We start from the raw sequence: 26356 nt of genomic DNA, 5'->3' as shown, positions 1-26356 counted from the left end.
TGAACATTAATTATGAGCCACTGTAGAGAAATAAATTGAAAATATGACATGAATTACAACAAAAGATGGTACCAAATCTTGCCAAGGACATAAAGAACAAAAACTCAATACGCTGCTGATAGGGTATAAATCAGTATAACCATTTTGGGAAACCAGGTAGTAGTATCTACTAAAGCTGACATATAACATGCCCTGGGACTCAGCAGTGGTATACATGTGTTTGCCAGAAAACTTGCACCAGGATGTTCTTAGCAGCATTATTTATACTAGCCATAAGTTGGAAACTGCCCACTTACACAGCAACAGTAGAATCAGTGAGTATGTTAGGGTATATCATATGCGAAATATCAGCAATGAGAATGAACAGACTACAGCCACACACAGTATAGATGCATCTCACAAATGTGATATATAAAGGACAGGAGAAGCCGCCACACAGTGCATAATTTCATTGTATAGTACAAAAAAAGGCCACATAAGTTTGTGCTCTTAGAAATTAGGATATTGTTTACCTTTGGTGTGTGGTGGAGAAGTGAGAGGGATGGGAGGTTTGGGGTGGGGGTAGGCAGGGACTAGAAAGACTGTTAATGGGCAGATAATGTTCTGTTTCATAATCTGGGTGCTGTTATGGGGTGGAGGGTTTTCAGAGCTGTACACTTTCCTCTGTACACTTCTCTCTGTACACCTTTCTCTGTACACTTTTCTCTATGTATTATACTGGAAGAAAAATGTACATAAATAATGGTTCAGCCTGGCCTGTGGTTGTACTGAAGAACATTCATTTATATCAATGGGATCCCTCGTTTGGAAGGTGAGCTCCAGTCATCATCATTCTTATTCAAGTCCAATTTTGGTGTAGTGGAGTTTTGGAATTGGATTCATGGGATGCAGTCCCATATGGGGGAAACATGACAACCTTCCTGAGAGTTGATGTAAACTGGGAATCATAATGAGAACTAATAATTTGCTCATAGATTTGCTGTAGAACAATTACCATCCTTACAGAATTCACAGTGGACAACGTGCAATATTAGAATGAAATAAAACTTAAGTAGCCTAAATGGCAAATAATTAAAAACCGCCTTTTGAAGTGAGATATGGAACAGAACCATATATCCCATAGGAAAGCTATTCTTGCAGTTAATGAAAGAGTTTAAGATGCTAAAATTGTATCTTAAGATGAGCTTACAAAATTGGTATCAAAAAGCAAATGCCATAAAACAGGTATCCCAGCAAGAAGGTGGTGTTATTACTGATGTTATTACTGATGTATTGTGGGGAATGTAGTTTCAGACGCCGGGGGACATTCCCCTATCCTTAGGAATTGGCGAGGAAAAGTGACTCCCCCGGCCGCGACCTGCTTGGTGGCGTGGGATGACCACCGCAAGAAGTCATTTTGACCCTTCCCGGGACCGGCCCAGGCGGGGCGGGACGGGCTTGGGAGGCGGGCGCACGTCGATGGCGTCACCTTCCGGCGCCGCCGCTTGGTTTCCCTGGCAACTGGAGCAATCCGGGCGCCGCTGCGAGGGAGATGCTGGCGAGGCGGCAGCGCGATCCTCTCCAGGCGCTGCGGCGCCGCAATCAGGAGCTGAAGCAACAGGTATGGTCAGGCTGTGCAGAGGGCCGTGGGGCGGGCGACAGGCGGACGCAGATGCGCGCACTGCGCCTTCCCACCGTGACCCCACCTAATCCTGGGAGCTTGTCCCCAACCTATTTACCTTCCCAGGTTGTAACGCTCCCTTACCCCATAACATTCGAGCACCCAACCCCGATTCAAACCCCTCCTGATCCCAACTCAGCCCCCAGGCAAAGGCGAAACCTCCCAAAATTCGTGACCATCAACTAAGCGCCCCCTCCTCCGACCCTCACTCCCAGCTAACATCTCAACCTCCTACCCTAACAACTCACTAACCCACCTCATCTCCCAATCTAAACTTAGTGGTAACCATTTCCAACCCAACTCTGAGCCTAGCTCCTCTCTCCACTTTCCAAGCCTATTTCCTTTGGACCTTCCTCAAATGGAGATTATTATTGCCTCCATGAACTCAAGCGAGATAGGTGTGAAGGAGTAGTCTTAATATAGAAGAATATTAAGGTCTGATAAATAAGCAAAGGAGGTAAACAAGTAACTCATAAACATACGAGGAATGTTAACTTCAAAGATATTCAGGTAATTGCAAAGGACGTAAGGTATCCCAAAAATTTTAAAAATCACAACACTCAGTCTTGAGGAAGGTATGATGAAGCAGACACATTCACTGCTCCCATGTATAAGGTGCTTGTACAGCATTTCAGGAAAGCAGCTTGACAAGGTGTAGCATGTGTGTATGCACCTAGGCTCAAAAATTACATTTCCAGGGATCTGCTATATGTAATAATTAGAAAGTAGGACTGAGATTGATGTATAAAAGTATTCATCACATTGTTACTTACATGATATACTCAGAACAGCATAGAAGGGAACATGCTAATGTGGTATTTCTGTGTGACAGGATGCCGATGATTATTATGATTTTCTTTATTCTTTTTTATCTTTATAAAAATATTTAGGCCAGGTGTGGTGGCTCACGCTAGTAGTACCAGCTACTTGGGAGGCTGAGACAGGAGGATCACCTGAGCCCAGGAGTTCGAGACTAACCTGGGCAACATAGCAAGACTTGGTCTCAAAAAAAAAAAAAAAAAAAAACCTTTTTAAAAATACACTGAGTTCTTATTAAAAATAAGAAAAAAGTAAATAGCAACCAGTGTGTTTATTTTTTGACATTTTTATTTTACTTTAATTTTTTTTCATGTGATGTATTACTAAGTATTTTTCCACTGAGTAAGATTATTTTATAATCTTAGGCCAGTAAGAGATTCACTGATACTCTTATTTTATCCATTTTTGTCCTCTTGTTTAAAGTAAAAAGGATTTGGGAGGTAATTATTTAGGTGACTTTGTATTGGAATCAGAACGGTGCAACAAAAGCTAAATACTCTTCTGGTAGAAATAAAAAATGAACTTGATGGGGCATTGACTTATGCTGAACTTTGCTGGACTCTTAATATGATTCTGTGTCTTATTTTTAAATTTCAACTTTTATTTTAGATTCAGGGAGTACATGTGCAGGTCTGTCACATGAGAACACTGTGTTATGCTGAGGTTTGGGGTACAGATGATCCTATCTCTCAAGCAGTGAGCGTAGTACCCAATAGGCTGTCTTTCAGCCTTCATTCCTCTTCCTTCCTCCACACTCCAGCAGTCCCCAGTGTCCATTGCTCCCATCGTTATGTCCGTGTTTACTCAACAAGTGAGAACATGTGGTATTTGGTTTTCTGTTCCTATGTTAATTCACTTAGGACAATGGCCTCCAGCTCCATCCATGTTGCTGCAAAGGACATGATTTCATTCTTTTTTATGGCTGCATATTATTTCATGGTGTATATGTACCACATTTTCTTTATCCAGTCCACCATTGGTGGGCATCTAGGTTGATTCCATGTCTTTGCTATTGTGAATAGTGCTGAAGGGAACATAGACATTCACGTGACATTTTGGTAGAATCATTTATTTTTTTGAGGGGGGTATGTACACAGAAATGGGATTGCTGGGTCAAATGGTAGTTCTGTTTTAAGTTGTTTGGGAAGTCTCCAAACTGCTTTCCATAGCGGCTGAACTAATTGTCATTCCCACCAACAGTGTACACGTGTCCTCTTTTCTTGTCAGCCTCACCAGAATCTGTCATTTCTTGTTTTTTTAATAATAGTTATTTTGACTAGTGTGAGATGGTACCTCATTGTAGTTTTAATTTGCATTTCTCTGATGATTAGTCATGATGAACTAATTTTAAATTTAGTGGGACATTAGGAGAACCAGGAAGAGTTTTAGAAGGAAACTATAAAAATGATTATTAAAATAAACTATTACAAAGATTATTCTCCTGGGAGAAATATTGGCTCTGTAGCCTTTTGATACCTTGACTATCTGGAAAGTGTTATTTTGGTAGTATTAGCTAATTCCTCCCTGTCTTCACAGAGGACACCTGAAGCCAAAAATGGAACAGATTTTCTATTCGGTGTCCATAGGACAAGTAATCAATAGCCCCTCTGGGTCAGGCCTGCGATGATTGGCTGTATCACTAGGTGTGTGAATTTTGTAAATAACACTCAGATGGATGCCAAATTGCAAGAGTAGAGAAGAAACTAGTGGAATTTTCTCTTTTTTTCATCTACTTTATCTTCTCTACATAATCTATAGAAAACAGACCAAAGAAGTATGTGCCTTTTTGGAGAGTATATTGACAAAGTTACATAGAGTGTTAGTAAACTTAAACTACTAAGTCAAGATAAAGTCATGATACATTCAATACAATGGATACCACTCAGTAATAAGAAGGAATGAACTAATGGTACACACAACAATATGGAAGTATCTCAAAAACATGCTTCATGGAAAGGTTACACAAGAGTGCTTACTGTATGAGTCTATTTATATAAAATTTCAAGAGCAGGCAAAACTAATTTATGTTGGAAAAATATCAAAACAGGTTTGTCTATGGAGGATTAAGGAGAGGATTTACTGGCAAGGGCATGAGGGAACTTACTAGGGTGATGGTAGTTTTCTACATCTTGATAAGAATTTTGGTTACACAGATGGGTGCATTTGTTGAAACTCAGCAAATGTATGCCTCATATTTGTGCATTTCACTGTATACATATATTGCATCAACTACTGAACTTTAGTTAGTGACATCCATAGTCCATTATTTAGGGAGAAATGTATTGATAACTGTAACTTACTTAAAGGCATAAGGTGGATTGATGGATAGATCAAATACGTATAGTAAAATGTTAATGTTTTTTCTAGGTAGTGGGTATATGGGTTTTCACTGTAAAATTTTTAAAACTTTGTTGTATGTTTAAAAGTGTTCATTATAAAATACTGGATAAAAAGAGAAGTTTTCTTTCCTACGGTGATATGGTATTTAACAATGTGATATTTTAAATGGTCTCCATAGGTTGATAGTTTGCTTTCTGAGAGCCAACTGAAAGGAGAAGCCCTAGAACCCAATAAAAGACAAGATATTTATCAAAGGTAAAGTATGCTAAATTATGTAAGCTTTCCAGGAACTGCACTTACGTTTCAATGCATAGTATTTAGGGCACAGAGATTGGTCCTTTGGAATCAAATGGAAGAATCACATAGTGGTGTAAGTTGAATGTAGAAGAAACCAACCTAAACCTGATGGTTGTGGACTTGCTGTTATGACAGCAACTATAAAAACTGCTTAATGTAAACATAGGTGACTTGGGCAGGATTACCCTAAATCCTTGGCCTATGTAGCCCAGATCCTGTGACCTGGTCGGAAACCTCTGTCTATAAGCAGTTAATCCTTCATTGGGATATTAACTTTAACTCCCATGAGAAGACAACACTGTTTTCTAGGTGGGTGTTTTTTGTTTTGTATTTGTTTTTACTTAAAAAAAAAAATCCTTGGGAGAGTTTAAAGTTAAATAGATGTGATGAACTAAATCAAATTTAGACTATTAATTCATAACATTTGTATTAAGTTTAGGACATCATTAAGATAATCTTTGTTTTTGAGATATTTAAAGATTTTGTTACATTTCAAAGAACATGAGATTAATTCTATTAATTTAAGTGAATTATAATTGTTTGGAAAAGTTTTACTTAAGTCAGGCATTCGGAGTGCTTAAAGGAAAAACAAATGAATTTTGAAATATCAAGTGAATTTAATTTATAATAGTAGGATTGATTGTTTAAGGGATTTAGTTCAAGTTTAATTAGCAGTAATGAAAGAAAAGCAAAGGTTATTGTTCTTGCTTTACTAGATTTAAAAATAGAATAAGATTTGTAGATGGAATTTGAAGTCCCAGGGAAAACTAGGTTTTTAAATTTTATGTTAGTAAACTAAAAATAATAATAATAATTATTGTCTTTTTTGAGACTGAATCTCGCTCTGTCGCCCAGGCTGGAGTGCAGTGGCACAATCTTGGCTCACTACAACCTCCACCTCCCAGGTTCAAGTGATTCTTCTGCCTCAGGCTCTTGAGTAGCTGGGATTACAGTCGTGCCCCACCACACCTGGCTAAATTTTGTATTTTGAGTAGAGACGGGTTTCATCATGTTGGCCAGGCTGGTTTCGAACTCCTGACCTCAAGGGATCCCCTGGCCTTGGCCTCCCGAAGTGCTGGGATTACAGGTGTGAACCACCACGCCCAGCCTAATAATTGTTATGTTTTGTTTTTTTTGAGACAGAGTCTCTCTCTCTCGCCCAGGCTGGAGTGCAGTGGCGTGATCTCAGCTCACTGCAACCTCCACCTCCCAGGTTCAAGTGATTCTCCTGCCTCAGCCTCCCAAGTAGCTGGGATTACAGGTGCGTGCCACCACGCCTGGCTAATTTTTTGTATTTTTAGTAGAGATGGAGTTTCACTGTGCTAGCCAGAATGGCCTCGATCTCCTGACCTCATGATCCGCCCACCTCGGCCTCCCACAGTGCTGGGATTACAGGCATGAGCCACTGCTCCTGGCCCCTAATAATTATTTTTAAGCCCGATTAACCATAGTCTTCTCTGTGCATGAAAAGAAGATCATTACTGTCATTTAAAAACTCACTTTGACATTTGCATGTCTGAAAATGTCATGTAGGTGTCATTTTTATCTGCTCAATGCTCTGAGTCTCAGTTTGAAAACTCATGTCTCATGAGCTCTGGGAGATTTTATTTTACAAAAAGATTATTTCGTTAATTCCATTTGTCTGTTTCTTCCTGAAATACCTTTGAGTCAGGTATTGAATATCCTGGACTGATTCTCTAGATCCCATAACTTCCTGTTAATAGTTTCTGTTTCTTTGTCTGTTTGTATGGGAGGTGTTTTTTGGGGGGGAGTGGGGGTTCTCACTCTGTCGTCCAGGCTGTAATGCAGTGGCACAATCACGGCTCACTGCAACTTCTGCCTTCTAGGCTCAAGGGATGCCCCTCTCCCTCACCGTGAGCTACCATGCTGGCAATTCTCTTGACTTTAACACTTTTCTTTATTATCTATTTCAACAGCCATATTGTTGTATTTCAGCAGTTATATTGGTTTTTTGTTTTTTTAAGACAGAGTCTCATTGTGTCTCACAATCTTGGCTCACTGCAACCTCTGCCTCCTGGGTTCAGGCGATTCTCCTGCCTCAGCCTCCCGAGTAGCTGGGATTACAGGCTCACACCATCACACTTGGCTAATTTTTTTGTATTTTTAGTAGAGACAGGATTTCACCACATTGGCCAGGCTGGTCTCAAACTCCTGACTTCAGGTGATCTGCCCATGATGGCCTCCCAAAGTGCTGGGATTACAGGCATGAGCCACCATGCCTGGACATCAGTCATGTTATTAATTTACAAGTGTTTTCTCTTGTTCTTGAATTGTTCTTTTTTCATAGCATCATGTTCCTGTTTTCATATTGATTGCCTTGTTACTACTTGCATGACTAGGAAGCTTTTTTTTTTCCTTAAGTTCTCTTCTGTTCTCTGAATTGTCTTTGCTTTCTCTGGGCTCAGATTCTTTTTAATTAGTTAATTAATTAATTTATATTTGGTTATTCTTAAATTTTATCTTTCATGTTGCCTGTTTTCTTTATTAGGTCTGGCTTATCTATTTTTTATTGAGGAATGAGGGACTAGCCCAGAGAGCTCTCATGGGCTTTTCTACTGTTAGATAGAGAGGGGTCTTTCCTGCTAGTACCATCCCTTGAATAAGAATGAAATTCTGTATGTTGATAGGGCTTATCAGGGGCTGGGAAGTAGCTTTTAGTCTGAGAAGCCCCCAGTGCCAAAATAGGGCAGCTCTAACCCTGGTGTGTGGAAACTTCTTTAGCAGTCATAATTCTCTTTAGGTCATTTGTTAATTGTTTTTGTTTGTTTTTTTGTTTTTTAGGGAAGAATCCCCTGGTAAGGAGGGAAAGCAGAGAGGGGAAAAGGGAGCTAACTGGCTCAGGTTTTCTGTAAATAGACTTTTAAAAGTCACAAGACTTATTACAAAAGAGCCCCAACTAAATCTAAACTTAATCAGTATCATTACTCTTCCCTTGAATAATATTGCTTTAACATTGATTTCCCTCTTCAAAACTTAGATGTATGCATATGATTTAATTTATACAATATAACACAATAATATTAGATAATGTATAAAGTAAACACCAGTCACTGTGCATGTCTTTTCATCTGCAGAGTTTCATAATGTGTTCCTCTATGATTTAGTTTAGTTAACCTTTGGTCCTTTATGTCTGCTGACTCAAGTCCCGGAGTTTTCTGCCTGGCAGATTATCTCCCTCTTATGCTTGTGTTGCGTCTTCCACCCTTTATAGGAGAACATGCTTCCAGGCTTTTTCCATGGAGCAGAAATTTGTTGAAATCTCTTGCTGGCTACTTGTCCCTCTTTCCTTCTTTGCAGTGTTCAGGGTTTGTTACCTTTTCAAACGTTTTAATCATTTTTTGTGGGGTTTCAGGAGGCAGTGAAGATGAATGTGTGCTTAGTTTTTATCCTGAACCAGGAGTCTTAAAATATCAACTGTTTGAGGATTTTAATAATTACATAGTTATAAAGGAGGTAATTATAATAAATAATTTATTTTCTTGGTACATTATATTAAAATAGTTTTCTACTCTGGCCTTTTAGTGAAATTTCTGAGTCTAAGTTTCAGTAAAGATTTTTTTTGGTCAAATAACATGACACCTGCCAAAATAAGCAGCTTTGCCATTAGTCTCATTTGACAAATGCCTGCAGCTGGGTTCTCTCGGGGTGGATTCATGGCTTGTGATATCCTCAAAGACCAGCCTTTGCTGTCAATCCACTCTGTCATCTTTTGCTTGTTGGTGATGTCTCCCCTCATGGTTACAAAGTCCATACCCTCAGTATCTAAGAGCAGATGTAGGAGGGATTCTTTTCATGCCTGGTAAGGGAGGATAAAATGGGAGGCAATCCCAATATACGTGTTTAATGTTACACTGGGAGCCCTGGGCCCCCTGCCCACCCTGCCTGCAGTGGAGGCTGAGAACATAGGTGCCAGTGGGAAGCTGACTGCCAACAAAGAGAAAGGGTGGGAGAGGGACTTTTGGGGAGGTTGCTAGTGGGGTCAGCCCCAGTTTGATGTTTCCCCTTCTCTTTTTCTACCCTTTTGACAAAGGACTTTTGTTCGCTTTAAAAAAATTTTATTTATTATGGTTTTTTTTTTTTTCTTTAACTTTTAAGTTCAGGGATACATGTATAGCATTGTGCAGATTTGTTACATAGGTAAACATGTGCCATGCTGGTTTGCTGGACAGATTATCCCATCACCTAGGTATTAAGCGCAGCATCCATTAACTATTCTTCCTGATGCTCTTTCTCCTCCATTTCCTCCTTCCTACAGGCCCCAGTGTATGTTGTTACCCTCCATGTGTCCATGTGTTCTCATCATTCAGCTCCCACTTATAAGTGAGAACATGCAGAGTTTGGTTTTCTGTTCCTGCATTAGTTTGCTGAGGATAATGGCTTCCAACTCTATCTGTGTCCCTCCAAAGGACATGATCTGGTTCCTTTTTATGGCTGCATAGTATTCCATGGTGCATATGTACCACATTTTCTTTATCCAGTGTATCACTGATGGGCATGTAGGTTGATTCCATGTATTTGCTATTGTGAGTATGCTACAGTGAACATACGTATGCATGTGTCTTTTTGATAGAACGATTTCTATTCCTTTGGATATACACTCAGTAATGGAATTGTTGGGTCAGATAGTATTTCTGCCTCTAGGTCTTTGAGGAACCACCACACTGTCTTCCACAATGATTGGAGTAATTTACACTCCCAACAACAGTGTGTAAGTGTTCCTTTTTCTCTGCAATCTTGCCAACCTCTGTTTTTTGACTTTTTAATAATCGCCATTCTGACTGGTGTGAGATGGTACTTCATTGTGATTTTGATTTGCATTTCTCTAATCAGTGATATTGAGCTTTTTTTCATGTTTCTTGGCTGAATGTGTGTCTTTTGAGAAGTGTTAGTTCATGTCCTTTGCTCACTTTTTAATGGGGTTGTTTTTTCTTATAAATTTGCTTATTCATAGACTCTGGATATTAGACCTTCATCAGATGGATAGATTGCAAACCTTTTCTCCCATTCTGTAGGCTGTCTGTTCACTCTGATGATAGTTTCTTTTGCTGTACAAAAGTTCTTTAGTTTGATGAGATCCTTTTTGTCAATTTTTGCTTTTGTTGCAATTGCTTTAGGCTTTTTGTTGTCATGAAATATTTGCCTGTACCTATGTCCTGAATGCTATTGCCCTGATTTTCTTCTAGAGTTTTTATAGTTTTAGGTTTTACATTTAAGTCTTTAATCCATCTTGAATTAATTTTTGTGTATGGTGTATGGAAGGGGGTCTAGTTTCAATTTTCTGCATATAGCTAGCCAGCTCTTCCAGCGTCATTTATGAAATAGGGAGCCCTTTCCCCGTTGCTTCTTTTTGTCAGGTTTGTCAAAGATCAGATGGTTGTAGGTGTGCAAGTCTTATTTCTGAGTTCTCTATTCTGTTCTATTGGCCTATGTGTCTGTTCTTGTACCAGTACCATGCTGTTTTAGTTACTGTAGCCTTGTAATATAGTTTGAAGTCAGGTAGTGTGATGCCTCCAGCTTTGTTCTTTTTACTTAGGATTGTATTGGCAATTTCGGCTCTTCTTTTGTTCCATATAAATTTTAAAATAGTTTTTCTAATTCTGTGAAGAATGTCAATGGAAGTTTAATGGGAATAGCATTGAATCTATACTTTATTTGGGGCAGTATGTCCATTTTCATGATATGATTCTTCCTATCCACAAGCATGGAGTGTTTCTCCATTTTTTTGTGTCATCTCTGATTTCTGGAGCAGTGGTTTGTAGTTATCCTTGAGAACGTCCCTCTTACTCTCTTTGTTAGCTGTATTCCTAGGTATTTTATTCTTTTGTAGCAGTTGTGAATGTGAATTCAGGATTTAGCTCTCTGCTTGCCTGTTGTTGGTATATAGGAATGCTAGCAATTTTTGCACATTGATTTTGTATCCTGAGACTTTGCTGAGGTTACTTATCAGCTTAAGAAGTTTTGGGCCAAGACATTGGGGTGTTCTAGATATAGGATCCTGTCATCTGCAAACAGGGATAATTTGAGTTCTTCTCTTCCTATTTGAATACTCTTTATTTCTTTCTCTTGCCTGACTTCCCAGGCCAGAACTTCCAACACTGCATTGAATAGGAGTGATGAGGGAGGGATCATTGTCTTGTGCCTGTTTTCAAAGGGAATGCTTCAAGCTTTTGCCCATTCAGTATGATATTGGCTGTTGGTTTATCATATATGGCTCTGATTATTTTGAGGTATGTTCCTTCAATATCTAGTTTATTGAAAGTTTTTAATGTGAAAAGATGTTGAATTTTATTGAAAGCCTTTTCTGCATTTATTGAGATAGTCATTTTTTTTTTGTCTTAAGTTCTGTTTATGTGATGAATCACATTTATTGATTTGCATATGTTTAACCAAACTTTCATTCTGGGGATGAAGCCAACTTGATCATGGTAGAAAAGCTTTTTGATATGCTGCTGGATTCAGTTTGCCAGTATTTTGTTGTGGATTTTTGTATCAATGTTCATGAAGGATATTGGCCTGAAGTTTTCTGTTTTTGCTGTATCTCTGCCAGGTTTTGGTATTGGGAGGATACTGGCCTCATACATTTAGTTAGGGAGGAGTCTCTACTTTTCAATTGTTTGGAATAATTTCAGTCAAAATGGTTCCCACTCTTCTTTATACCTCTGGTAGAATTCAGCTGTGAATTCATCTGGTCCTGGGAGTTTTTTGGTTGGTAAGCTATTTATTACTGCCTCAATTTCAGAACTCATTATTGGTCTGTTCAGGGATTCAATTTCTTCCCGGTTCAGTCTTGGGAGGGTGTATGTGTCCAAGAACTCATCCATTTCTTCTAGATTTTCTAGTTCATGTGCATAGAGGTGTTTATAGTATTTTCTGCTGATTGTTTGTATTTCTCTGGGGTCAGTGGTGATAGCCCCCTTATAATTTCTGGTTGTGTTTATTCTCTCTTTTCTTTATTAGTCTAGCTAGTGGTGTATCCATTTTATTAATTTTCAAAAAACTAGCTCCTGAATTTGTTCATTTTAGGGTTTTTCATGTCTCTGTCTCCTTCAGTTCAGCTCTGATCTTGGTTATTTCCTGTCTTCTGCTAGCTTTAGGGTTTGTTTGCTCTTGGTTCTCTAGTTCTTTCAGTTGAGATGTTAGTTCTTTTAGTTGAGATCTTTCTAGCTTTTTGATGTGGGCATTTAGTGATATAAATTTTCCTCTTAACACTGCTTTTTCTGCATTTCAGAGATTCTGATACATTGTCTGTTTGTTCTCATTAGTTTCAAATGAGCTTACACGGAGATGAAAATAGCGGGCACATTGAAGCTCCCGAAGAAAACGTTGGCAGCTCATTCCCGGTTTCTTTGTGAGTTTAAAGGCGCCTCAGTGAGCAGCACAGGATGCTCCTCTGAGAAAGTCTGCAGCTGGTCCTTAGAATAGACGTATTGCCAGATGTGTTCCATGTCGTTCCAGTCCTCAACAATGCCATGCTCCATGAGATAGCAGATCGAGAGCAGCCCTTGGTGCTCCTTGGCTTTGGAGCCAATGAAGATGTCGCCTTCAAGGGCTCCTGCCATGGCACGAATGTGCATGGGTCAGCCCACATAGTTTGGAAAGCAGTATTTGGGGATCTGATCACCAGCAAAACCAGCTTTAATCACACCAGATCCATTGTGGATCATGACAGGCTGGTTGGTGATCACATCGCAGGACTCCACGGCAGAGGAATCTCTCCTTCTGGGGAAGGAACTTCCAGTCAGGTTTGCTGCTAGTGTCATTTGTGAATTTCTTAATCTTGAGTTATAATTTGATTGCATTTTGGTCTGTTTGTTATAATTTCAGTTCTTTTTCATTTGCTGAGGAATGTTTTATTTCTGATTATGTGGTCAATTTTAGAGTAAGTGCCATGTGGTGATGAGTAGAATGTATATTTTGTTGTTTTTGGGTGGAGAGTTCTGTAGATATCTATCAGGTGCACTTGATCCAGAGCTGAGTTCAGGTCCTGAATATCTTTGTCAATTTTCTGTGTCGATGACCTGCCTAATGTTGTCAGTGGGGTGTTAAAGTCTCTCACTACTATTGTATGGGAGTCCAAGTCACTTTGAAAATCTTAAGAACTTGATGTATGAATCTGGGTTGCCGAGACCAGCTTGGTCATGGAGACCCTAACCCAGTGGCCCTAGAGGAATTAAAGACACACACACAGAAATAGAGAGTGTGGAGTGGGAAATCAGGGGTCTCACAGTCTTCAGAGCTGAGAGCCTCGAACAGAGATTTACCCACATTATTTATTGACAGCAAGCCAGTGATAAGCATTGTTTCTATAGGTTATAGATTTACTAAAAGTATTCCTTACAGGATATAAAGGGATGGGCCGAAATAAAGGGGTGGGTCTGGCTAGTTATCTGCAGCAGGAACATGTCCATAAGGCGCAGATCGCTCATGCTATTGTTTGTGGTTCAGGAACGCCTTTAAGCAGTTTTCTGCCCTGGGTGGGCCAGGTGTTCCTTGCCCTTGTTCCAGTAAACCCACAGCCTTCACTGTGGGTGTCGTGGCCATCACGAACATGTCACAGTGCTGCAGAGATTCTGTTTATGGCCAGTTTTGGGGCCAGTTTATGGCCAGATTTGGGGGTCTCTTCCCAACATGGGTGATCTTTTATTCGGTGCATTTATATTTAGGATAGTTAGCTCTTCTTGTTGAATTGAACACTTTACCATTGTATAATACCCTTCTTTGTCTTTTTTTAAATCTTTGTTGGTTTAAAGTCTGTTTTGTCAGAAGCTAGAATTGCAGCCCCTGCTTTTTTCTGTTTTCCATTTCCTTGGTAAATTTTCCTCCATCCCTTTATTTTGAACCTATGTGTGTCTTTACACATGAGATGAGTCTCTTGAAGACAGCATACCAGTGGATCTTGGCTGTTTATCCAGCTTGCCATTCTGTGTCTTTTTAATTGGGGAATTTAACCCACTTACATTTAAGGTTAGTATTGTTTTATGTGAATTTGATCCTATCATCATTATGCTAGCTGGTTATTTTGCAGATTTGTTTATGTGGTTGCTTCATAGTATCACTGGTTTGTGTACTTCAGTGTGTTTTTATAGTGGGTGGTATCCATTTCTCCTTTTCATATTTAGTCCTTCCTTCAGGAGCTCTTGCAAGGCAGGCCTGGTGGTGACAAATTCCCTACACATTTGCTCTGTCTGAAAAGGATCTTATTTCTCCTTCATGTATGAAGCTTAGTTTTGCCGGATATAAAATTCTGGGTTGGAAATTTCTTTTCTTTAAGAATGATGAATATTGGTCGCTGACCTCTGCTGGCTTGTAGGGTTTGGGTTTCCGCTGAGAGGTGTGCTGTTAGTCTGATGAGCTTCCCTTTGTAGGTGACCTGGCCTTTCTCTCTGACTGCCTTTAACTTTCCTTTTTTTTCATTTTGACCTTGGAGAATCTGATGATTATGTGTGTTGGGGTTGATCTTCTCATGGAGTACCTTACTGGGGTTCACTGGATTTCCTGAATTTGAATGTTGGTTTCTTTTGCTAGGTTGGGAGAGTTATGTTTTTCAACTTGGTTCCATTCTTCCTGTCCTTTTTAGGTACCCCAATCAGTCATAGGTTTGGTCTCTATACATAATCCCATTCATTCTTTTTTCCCTATTCTTGTCTGCCTGTCTTAATTCGGAAAGATAATCTTCAAGCTTTGAGATTCTTTCCTCTGCCTTGTCTATTCTGTTGTTGATACTTGTGAATGCATTATAAAGTTCTTGTGTTTTTCATCTCCATCAAGTCAGTTATGTTCTTCTCTTAATTGGCTGTTCTGGCTATCAGCTCCTGTATTGTTTTATCATGATTCTTAGCTTCTTTGCAGTGGGTTTTAACATGCTCCTTTAGCTCAATGGAGTTTTTTATTACCCACTTTCTGAAGCCTCCTTCTGTAAGTTCAGCCATCTCAGCATCAACCCACTTCTGTGCCCTTGCTGGAGTGGGGTTGTGGTCATTTGGAGCAGAAGAGGCACTCTGGCTTTTTGAGTTTTCAGCGTTTTGTGTTGATTCTTTCTCATCTTTATGGGCTTATTTGCCTTTGATCTTTGAGGTTGCTGACCTTTAGGATTTTTGTTTGGTTTTTATTGTTGATGATGTTGTTGTTTTCTGTTTGTTTGTTTTTCCTTTAACAGGACACTCTACTGTAGTGCTGCTGTGATTTGCTGTAATCCAGACCCTAATTGCCTCAGTTTTTCCCCTACCTGGAAGTATTACCAGTGAAGGCTGCAAAACAGCAAATCTGGCAGCCAGCTCCTTCTTCTGGAAGCTCTGTCCCAGGAGAGTACTGACTTGTTGCCAGCCCAAACGCACTTTGTATGAGGTGGCTGGAATCCCCTTTTGGGAGGTCTCACCCAGTCAGGTGGAATGGGATTACAGACCCACTTAAAGGAAGCAGTCTGGCTGCTTTTTGGTAGAGCACATGTGATGCGTTAGGGGGGACTCTTTCTTGTCCAGACTATTTGTATTCTCCAAAGCCAGCAGGCTAGAATGGCTAAGTCTACTGAACCACAGAGATGGCAGCCACCCCTGCCTCCGGTAACTGGGAACTACCTCAGACAGATTCCAGACTGCTTTGGTTGGCTGGCTGGAATTCCAAGCCAGTGGGTCTTAACTTGTGAGTTGCCATGGAAGTGGGGGCCATGGAAGTGGGGCCCTTGGAACAATGCTGCTTGGCTCCCTAGATTCAGCTCCCTTTCTAGGGATATATACAGATGGATATCCCCTCTTGCTGGGGATCCTGGGGCCAGAATATGTAAAATTCCTGGGTCACTGTGTGTGCCTGAGCAGCGGCTCTGCCAAGATACCATGTAGTTCTGGGTATTGGACCCAAGGCCCTGGTGGCATGAACTCAGGAGATCTCCTGATCTGTGGGTTGCAGAGATCCATGGGAGAAGCATGGTTTTCTGGGCAGGGTTGCACAGTGAGTACTGCTTCCCTTGGTTGGGGATGGGGGTTCCTTTGGCACCATGCCACTCCCAGGTTGGCTGTTGTTCCCCTTCTTCCCTGGCTTTTCTGCATTCTCATGGGTCAAGTTGTTTGCCCTGTCAGTCCCAACGTGAGGACCTGGATATTTCAGTTGAAGGTGCTGAATTCACTAGCCTCTCTTCATTCCTCTCAGTGAGTGCCACAGACCACAGCTGCTTCTAATTGACCATCTTGGATCAACATTGTTATTCCGTTTTTCACGCTTATTTCATTTCACTCACATCTATAAGCAAAAAAAAAAAAAAAAAAAAAAGATTCTAATGGCATAAAAAGGTGACTTTTGTAGGTTATTGTTTGGTAAAGCATTTGATTTTAAAAAAATATCATGAGCTATAGCTCATAGCTCGTATTTGGTCATTTTTTGTGCTTTTCATTTGGGTATCTAAGACTTAATGCTGAATTGAAGCATCTATAGGATAAATAAAACTCTGGACCTGTCTGGACAAGCCAAGCTCAAAGCAGGCATGTGCTGTAGTGGCCTCCAATAGGCCAACTGTGGAATCCTAAACTGCCTTCATATTGTTGCCGTACCATTGAGCAGCTATGTGGACTTGGACACTTTTTAGAACTTCACTTTCTTTAAGTGGAGTGAGGGTTGTTATGAGGCTTAAATGAGGTAATGCTTGTAAACTGCTTAACATGGTTGGCACACAATAAACTTTAGTTTTGTCTCTGAGGCTAGTTCCTAGGTTTATGGAGTTGTAGAGCTGGAGAAGCATTTTAAAGTTCAGCGTTCTTCCTTATTTTAGAGAGAGGAAACTGATGCCCAGAGACACTGAAGGTTTCTGAAGCTTGGTTATCATGTCTGTGTGTGTTACAGCTTGGCTATGAGGATCATCTGAGCTAATAGGTGGAAAAGCGTTTATATGTCAGTTTTGTAGCATTGTTCATACAGTGGCTAATTGCCTTGCCTGCTCAACGACTGAATGATTTTATAAAATAGCTTTCTGGTTCTGACAATAGAAAAATCAATATATTTTCTTTTTTTTTAAATTTAGATGTATCCAGTTAAAGCAGGCAATAGATGAAAATAAAAATGCTCTTCAAAAATTAAGCAAAGTAAGTATTGAGGTTAATCATAGTATTAAAACATCTCTTCTTATACAAGTATTTTTATTCAGTGGGAGTTAATTCAAACTGGTAGGTTCCTGGGTTTACGTTAGCAGTGTAGTCTAACTGCAGCCAGTGCTGGCTTGCCAAACAGGGTTGCTAAGTCTGTGCTTGGGAGCAAAGCAAAATCCAAGGCTCCAACTACCGAAAAATGTTCAGCTTTGATGAACTCACCTGCTATTAAGGATTCAGACAATCCTGGAAGGAACTATTTTTATTTTTGCATTTTGTGAGTTCTTTGTTTTACATTTTAGAATTGTTATTATTTTAATTTCTTCATGGGGAAATAATACATACTCTGGCCCTGAGGTAAAGAAGCTTCTTGTATCAAATGGCAACTCTGATATCAATGTCTTTGCAAAAATAGGAGGAACAGGAATTTAACCTTGACAATCCCTTCAGAATTTTTTTTTTTTTGCATGAGCCTTGGCTACCCCTACATGTCCAGGTCCGGAGACTAATGGAGCTTTTAAAGTGGAAGGCACCTGAAAGTCAAATGGCAACTCTGATATCAATGTCTTTGCAAAAATAGGAGGAACAGGAATTTAACCTTGACAATCCCTTCAGGATTTTTTTTTTTTTTGCATGAGCCTTGGCTACCCCTACATGTCCAGGTCCGGAGACTAATGGAGCTTTTAAAGTGGAAGGCACCTGAAAGTCAGCTCTCCAGCTGTATATTACTTCCCTTTATTGCATCTGAGATATGTGGTCACTGAAGAGCTCATCCAGATTTCTCTAGTGGCACAAAACTTTTCAACTTAGGCTGTTTGAAAACCTAATTATTCCTGTTTTACAGGTGAGGAAATTGAAGCTCTCAGTGGTGAAGCAGCCATGCCTCTTCTGTCAATAAGGGGCAGAACTTGGGATTGGTGCTGTCTTATTGACCCTAAAGCCAATCTTCTGTCAGAACATATCTCTTACTGACTATGGAAGGTCTATAATACTTAGCAAGAAAATAAAACAAAAACCTAAAACAAGTGGTATAATTTTATTTTTTCATTTGGTTTGCATTCCAACACAATCGCCTGTTTCTTTTAAATCTAATTTATTTCCCTAAGATAAGTGTAATGTCACACTGATATTTACTTGTTTTTATAGCACTTATTGGAATTTTTTGTTGTTCTTTTGAAATTAGGAAATTGCAATTAATTTTTCAGTGAAACTGACCTATATTCTCTCATAGGCTGATGAATCTGCACCTGTTGCAAACTATAACCAGAGAAAAGAAGAGGAGCATACTCTTTTGGACAAGCTTACCCAACAACTGCAGGGCCTTGCTGTGACAATAAGCAGAAAAAATATAACTGAGTATGCTTCCTTCCTATCTTTCTTTTTTCTTTGTTAAGATATGTCACCAATAGTTTTAATGTTTAACTCAAAGACATATAACAGTAGAGATGTAAACAAATGACACTAACAATAGAATCAGTCAACATTTATTTATTGTCTATAATAGAAGGTGTTAGATCCCATGAGAGATAGAAGGAAGTGTAAGTCATAGTCTCTGCCCTCAGGCAATTTATAATTTAGTTAAGGAAATAAAACAGAGATCTGAAAAACTAAATGAACAAATGTTAGAAAATAAAGATGATATATTTAATGTCAATGTTGATGTGTAAAAGGGAAATGATTTGGAATGTCTACTTGCATCGTTCTCTCTTTCATAAACATTCTTTAAAAATTTGAAGCAAAGACTGAGTGTGGTGGCTCATACCTGTAATCCCAGCATTTTGGAAGGCTGAGACAGGAGGATCACTTGAGGCCAGGACTTCAGGATCAGCCTGGACAATATAGTGGACCCCATCTCTACAAAAAAACCCAAATTAGTCATGCTTGGTGGCACGTACCTATAGTCCCAGCTACTTGGAAGGCTGAGGCAAGGAGGATTGCTTGAGCCCAGAAGTTCCAGGCTGCAGTGCGCTATGATCACTTCAGTGCACTCCAGCCTAGGCAACGGAGTAAGACACTGTCTCTATTTAAAAAAAAAAAAAAAAAAAATTGAAGCAGGGACATGCATTGTTTTTCTGCCAGAGTGTATGTTAATAATAGCTTCTAAAAGTTGTAAAGAAGACTTACATATACAAGTTGAGTATTCCTTATCTGAAATGCTTGGGATTAGAAGTATCTTTAATTTTGGATTGTTTTGGATTTTGGAATACTTGCATTGTACTTACAGATTGAGCATCCCTAATCTGGAAATCTACATTTTGAAAGGCTCCAATCAGCATTTCCTTTGAGTGTTATTTTGATGCTCCAAAAGTTTCAGATTTGGGAGTCTTTTGGATTTTGGATTTTCAGATTAGGGATACCAACCTATATGAACAAACCCAATTTGTGGGAAGCAAAAGAAAAAAACCAGTTATTCAGATTCTGTCAGTGTTGTTCTCCAACCTTTATCCTGTACCTGGGGAAAAAATGCTGAAGGTGGTAGATGCGAGGATCTAGAATTTCCACCGATTCTTAGTACTGAGAATGGCAGAGTAGTTGGTATTGGACTTACCTTCCCACCATAAATGACTATAAAGTCTGGACAAAATATACAAAGTATTCGTTTGAAGCCATTGAGCCTCTACCAAGCAGGGTTGATATTCTTGATATACGGAGACACATGAAGCGAATCCTACGTTCACCTAGACTTTTTCCCTGGGAATAATTTATGGGCTGTGGTGGAGGAAGGTAGATTCCAAGCAGGGAATAGTAGTCTTACTCGACTGAGGAGACAGAGATCACACTTTGGAGCTGCCCAGTTCACTGGGAGTTGTGGAGCAAGGTGCCATAGAGAAGAGGGAACTGCAGAGAAGCAACTCCAGCAATCTGAAAGGTCTCCTGCGCTGTCTAAGGGCATGATGCCTGCGAGGCCTGGCGGAAAGTACCTGCTGGGAGACTGAGAGTTTAATGGATTCTGGAAATCATATGGTCCTGGAAAAACATTGGAGTTTGTACCTAGCTCTAGTAAAGAGACTTGGGAAATGCTTCAGGCATTTGATAGAGATCACAGAAGGCCCAGGCCTTAGGAATAAAGAAAACACCCTGAGAGTAACAACCATGATCTAGGAATAAAGACAAAGCTGAAGTAGGTCTTCTGTGAAGGAGCCTAAAAGCAGACCTTATCAGGAACAAGATAATTTAACTGTGTAACATTAAATGAATTTAAAATTTCTTAGAGGAATCTAACATAATCCAAAGTCTGTAAGTGTATCTTGTAATGTGTCCATCACAGTAACCAGTAATAAAAAAAATTAGAAATGCAAAAAAGCAGGGGAAAATACATGATCAATAAGTGACAAGTGATAAGATGGTCAATAAAAACAGACCCAGATATGATCGAGATACAGAGTTAGTTGACAAGGACTTCTAAATAATATGATTAATGCGGTAAAGAAAATAGAAGAAAAGATGAATGATATGGGAAATGGGTGTATTTTAAGAAAATTCAAGTATAGAAAAATCAAATGAACATTCTATAACTAAAAAATAGAATTGATAAACTAATGGCTGAGAACTTCCAAAATCTGACTCAATGTATAGACTAAAAAATCTGGGAAATGTATTAAAATCAAGAGAATAAATAATCAGTAGCTCAGAGATGTGAGAATTAGCAAATAAGAACCATAAAACAGCAATTTTTAATATGTTAAATAATTTATAGGAAAAGATAGATAAGATGAATAGAGTGGAATCTTAAGCAGATAAATGGAAACTAATCAAGACCAAAATGAAAATTCTGGAGCTAAAAAAATACAATATATGACATAAATTTGCTGGGTGGTTTAACAGAAGATTGGATACAAGAGAAGAAGGAAGGGATCAGTGAACCCGAAGACAGCTTAAAACTTTTTCAAACTGATACACAAAAATAAAAAATGCAAAGGACAAAACAGAATGTAAGAGAGAGGTGAGACACTGTTAAAAGTTATAACAGATTTGTAATTGAAGTCTCAGAAGAAGAGAGAGAATGAAGCACAAGAAATATTTAAAGAGATAGTGACTGAAAACATTTTAAAATTATGATCTAAGAGAGCTATCAATCCACTGATCCAAGAATCTCAGGGAACCCCAAACAGAATCAATATAAAGAAACCCACACACAGGTACCTCATAGCCAGACTACTGAAAAACCAATGATAAATAGAAAATCTTAAAACCTGCCAAGGGAAAAAAGGAAACATTTAGAGACAAATGACAGAATCAGAGTTGACATCTTATGAGAAAAAATACAGGTCAGAAAACAATGCAGTAACATCTTGAAAACATTGAAAGAAGAAACTATCAACTCAGAATTCTGTATCCAGCAAAAGTATAAAAAAATTAAAGTGAAATAAAGACATTTTCAGGCAAACAAAAACTGAGAAAATTTGTCAACTGATCTGAAGTATAAGAAATGTTGAAGGAAGTTCTTCCAGCTAGCAGACAATGATCCCATATGGAAATTTGGATCTTCAAAAAGGATTGAAGAAGATGGGTATGTAGGTATATATAAAAGCCTGTTTTTTTCTTTTCTACATGCCTTTAAAAGACACTCGATTATGTAAAGCAGAAGATATATTTGGGGATTTAAAATATCCAGTCGATTCTCATTATTTGCAGTAGCTATGTTGTGTAAAGTTGCCATGAACACTTGATTAGTAAATACTAAACCATTACTCCTGGGGAAATACAGACTTAAGACTCCTGTGAGCCTCTGGTCACAATGTTTTTGTCAACTGAGTAACATACAACCTTGTGTTACTGTTTAAAGACATCTTATTTCATATATTTTATTGATTCATTAACATTGAATTTACACCAACGGCACTGTCACTCATGCATGAACAAGTCTTATCTAACACACTTATTTTCTCCAGAAGGTACATTATAGCCTTCTTGTGCTTAGGAATACTGCACGGCTCTTCAGCGCTATGTTTTGGAGCCATGTTAAACAACAAAATCACACACAAGAGAGAAAGAAAGAGAGAGAGAGAGAGAAAGAAGGAAGAAGGAAGGAAGGAAGGAAGGAAGGAAGGAAAGAAAAGAGAAAAAGAAAGAAAGAAAGAAAGAAAAGAAAGAAGGAAAGAAAAAGAAAACCAGCACAAAAGTGCAAAACGTGTGGCACTACAGAGACTGCAAAAAAGGATACTTTCCTGTATGAGAGCTGAAAAAAAAAAAGGCAGGTGTCACCATGTTCGACTTCAGTTGGGAGTGTGTATGCCAGACAACTCAGTTTTTTTGCTGCTTTGTGTATGTCCACAAATGACCACAAAAGCACTGCAAATGTTATTTGGGAGTTTACAAATAAAGTTTAGTGAGCCAATGAATTCACAAATACAGAATCTGCATGTTACAAGGACTGACTATATGTAGAAGGAAAATGTGACAGTAGCACAGCATAGCACAAAGGCTGGCAGGTCAATGGAATTATATTATTTATCTTAAAGTTGTTTTATCTTTGGTGAAATGTGATATTTCAATTAGACTGATAAGTTAGGGATGCATATTGTAATACCTAAAACAATCAGTCACAAAATAATACAAAGAAGAGTGTAGTTAGTAAAACAACACAATAAAATGGAATTCTAAAAGTGATTTGAGGCCGGGCGTGGTGGCTCAAGCCTGTAATCCCAGCACTTTGGGAGGCCGAGACGGGCGGATCACGAGGTCAGGAGATCGAGACCATCCTGGCTAACACGGTGAAACCCCGTCTCTACTAAAAATACAAAAACTAGCCGGGCGAGATGGCGGGCGCCTGTAGTCCCAGCTACTCGGGAGGCTGAGGCAGGAGAATGGCGTAAACCCAGGAGGCGGAGCTTGCAGTGAGCTGAGATCTGGCCACTGCACTCCAGTCCGGGCGACAGAGCGAGACTCCGCCTCAAAAAAAAAAAAAAAGTGATTTGATTAACCCAAAAAAGGCAAGAAAGGAGAAATAAAAGAAAAACAGATGAGATAAATAGAAACCAAATACTAACGTGGGTTCAATGCAGCCATTTGGATAGTTACATTAAATATAAATGGAGTAACACTTCAGTTACAACAAAGATTGTCAGATTGAATTTTTTTTTAACCCATATATATGCTATTTAGAAGAGATACACTTTAGTATACCATTATAGAGAGATTGAAAGTAAAGAACTGGAAGGAGATATTCCATGTTCTATAACAAAGATATTCTTTGTTCTATAACCAAAACAAAGGTGATATGGTTGCAATAATATCAGATATTTAAGGCTAAAAGGAATTTGCTATTTAAGAAAGGACGTTTCATAATGATAAAAGAAAGGGTTGATTCATTCGGAAAAAAAATCTTCCTGAATGTGTATGCATTTAGTAACATGGGCTCAAATGTATAGAGCAAAAGTGCCAGAACTAAACAGAGCTAGATAATTCACAATCCTTAACCACCTTGATCTTACATGTATAGTGAAGCCTTTCTTAATGATAGGGATATGTTCTGAGAAATAAGTCATTAAGTGATTTCATCATTGTACAGACACCGTAGAATGTACTTGCACAAACCTAGAAGGTATAGGTTACCATCCACTTGGGTTATATAGTATAGCCTGTTGCTCCTAGGCTGCAAACCTGTACAGCATGTTACTGTGCTGAATACTGTAGGCAATTAAATTGTAACACAATGCTGTAAGTATCTGTGTATCTAAACATATCCAAAAAATAGGAAATGTACAGTAAAAATATGGTATTAGATTTATGGGACCATCATTGTATATGTGGCCCATTGTTGACTGAAACATTGTTATGCAGCACATGACTATATATGTGTAAAACACAGCACCCAAGTAGGTATTATGTAAATACATACTCTTTTCAGTGCAACTGTAACATTAACCAAAATGAACCATATTGGACATAAAGTAATTGTTACCAAATTTCAAAAGTTTGAAATTATGTAGTGTGTGTATATGTGTGTGTGTGTGTGTGTGTGTGTGTGTGTGTATATATATATATATATATATTTTTTTTTTCCTTTGATGACTTGGAATGACATTAAAACCCAATGACAGAAAAATAATTCGAAATGACTACACGTGGCCGGGTGCAGTGGCTCATGCCTGTAATCCCAGCACTTCGGGAGGCCAAGGCAGGTGGATCATGAGGTCAACAGATAGAGACCATCTGGCCAACATGGTGAAATCCCATCTCTACTAAAAGTACAAAAATGAGCTGGGTGTGGTGGCACACACCTGTAGTCCCAGCTATTCGGGAGGCTGAGGCAGGAGAATTGCTTGAATCCGGGAGGCAGAGATTGCAGTGAGCCAAGATCGCAGCACTGCACTCCAGCCTAGCAACAGAATGAGACGCTATTTCAAAAAGAAAAAAAGAAAAATTACTACATGTTTGCAGATTGTCACACACTTCCATATAAACCGTGATTCGAAGAAAATATAACAGTGGCAATTAGAAAATATTTGGAATGATAATAAAATCACTGTGGGTTGCAAGCAGCGTAGTGCTTAGAGGGAAAAATTCTATCTTTTGTTTGTTTGTTTTGGAGACAGGGTCTCTGTTACCCAGACTGGGGTATAGTGGTGCAATCTCGGCTCACTGCAACATCTACCTCCCAGGCTCCAGTGATCCTCTCCACCTCCGCCTCCCCGAGTAGCTGAGACTACAGGTGTGTGCCACCATGCTTGGCTAATTTTTTAAATTTTTTGTAGAGGCAAGGTCTCACTATATTGCTCAGGCTGGTCTTGAACTCATGGGCTCATGCAATCCTGCCACCTCGCCTCCCAAAGTTCTGAGATTACAGGTGTGAGCCACTGCACCTGGTCAGAAATTTAAATCTTTAAATGTATAGTTTGAAAAAAAAGTTGAAAATCAATTACTAAAACATCCAACTTTAGAAGCCAGAAAAAGGACAACAAACCCAAGGAAAGCAGAAGGATGGAAATAATAAAAATAAAAGCAGAAAACAGTGAACAATAAACAGACCTACAGTAGGCAATATCAACAAAGCCGAACTGGTTCTTGGAAAATTAATTAAATAGATAAACTGCTGGCATTACTGATCAAGAAAAGAGAAAGAGAAAAAAGCAGAAATCAATACAGATTCTACAAGCATTAAAAAGATACTATGAAGATACTATGAACAACTTATGTGAATAAGTTTTAAATTTAGATAAAATCAGTTTCTTTAAAAAGAAAATGTACTAAAATTGACACAAGACGAATAGACAATCTTAACAGTTCTACTAAAATATCTACTAAAGAAGTTGAATGTGCAATTAAAAGCCTTTCCACAGATTAAACTTTCAGGTCGCTTTACTGGTGAATTTATTGTAAACATTTAAGAAAGAAATAGTGCCAATATTACAAAATCGTTCAAGAGAACAGACAAAGAAGAAACACTTTCAAATCATTTTATAAACTTTCAATAACACAGATATCAAAACCTGACAAGAACACTAGAAAAAAATTACAAGGCCCTCATGAACAGATGCACAAACTCAGTATAAAATATTAGCAAGTAAAATCTAGAGGCATTTCAAAGGGGTAATACATCATGATGAAGTGGAACTTGTTCCAGAATGTAAGGTTGACTTAACATTAAAAAAATCAATCATTGAAATGCACTACATTAATGAAGGAGAAAAAACATATCAAGTTCACATTATTTTTGGCAACATTTTGGAATAATTGACCCATGTAAAATATGTACAAAATAACTCCTAAAGAAGGAAAGAGACACATTGAAAATCAATATGACATTTTATGGTTTTTTTATTCTTGTGGTATAAAAATGGTTGTTACATCCCTGTTTATGTTTTAGATCACTATGGTATAAGAGTGTCCTACCATTATTTTAAACAAAGTTAAGCTAATATTCCTTTTTATTCCAGAGCAAATCTTGTATTTGACTAGTTCTATGGTTAATGATGTTCATTTGCATTAGTCTAAGTATTGTTTTCCCATTTTAAAGACAAGTTTCTCTGATGTAAGCGTTAGGAGGGCAAAGATCTTTGTTTTGTTCATTGTTACAGCTCAAGCTCGTAGTGTCTGTCACACAGTAGGTGCCCCCCAAAATTTAAACTTTGCTGAACGTTGAGTGAATAAATAAAAGTCAGAAAGATTTAGTGACGTGCCCAAGCTAATGTTATTTTGGCATTTC

General features: G+C 38.7%; 1 protein-coding gene across 4 annotated transcripts in view; it reads left to right on the top strand.

The window, feature by feature from the left end:
• Positions 1–1439: 1439 nt before the first annotated feature.
• The window catches only part of NPHP1 (nephronophthisis 1 (juvenile)), a 70625-nt gene continuing 45708 nt past the window's right edge, over positions 1440–26356 (top strand). For 3 of the 4 annotated variants that reach the window (XM_011926387.1, XM_011926386.1, XM_011926385.1), the window contains exons 1-4: positions 1440–1600; positions 4998–5074; positions 17145–17205; positions 18440–18564. In XM_011926387.1, coding sequence (XP_011781777.1) covers positions 1532–1600; positions 4998–5074; positions 17145–17205; positions 18440–18564 — 332 coding nt within the window. In that variant the 5' untranslated portion in view covers positions 1440–1531. The remainder of the gene's footprint in view (positions 1601–4997; positions 5075–17144; positions 17206–18439; positions 18565–26356) is intronic. The other variant, XM_011926388.1, reaches the window with a different exon arrangement.

The sequence above is a fragment of the Colobus angolensis genome, unplaced genomic scaffold (genome assembly GCF_000951035.1).
Source record: "Colobus angolensis palliatus isolate OR3802 unplaced genomic scaffold, Cang.pa_1.0 Scaffold682, whole genome shotgun sequence".
In the NCBI taxonomy this organism is placed as follows: domain Eukaryota; kingdom Metazoa; phylum Chordata; class Mammalia; order Primates; family Cercopithecidae; genus Colobus; species Colobus angolensis.
This window is presented reverse-complemented; position numbering and strand designations above follow the sequence as displayed.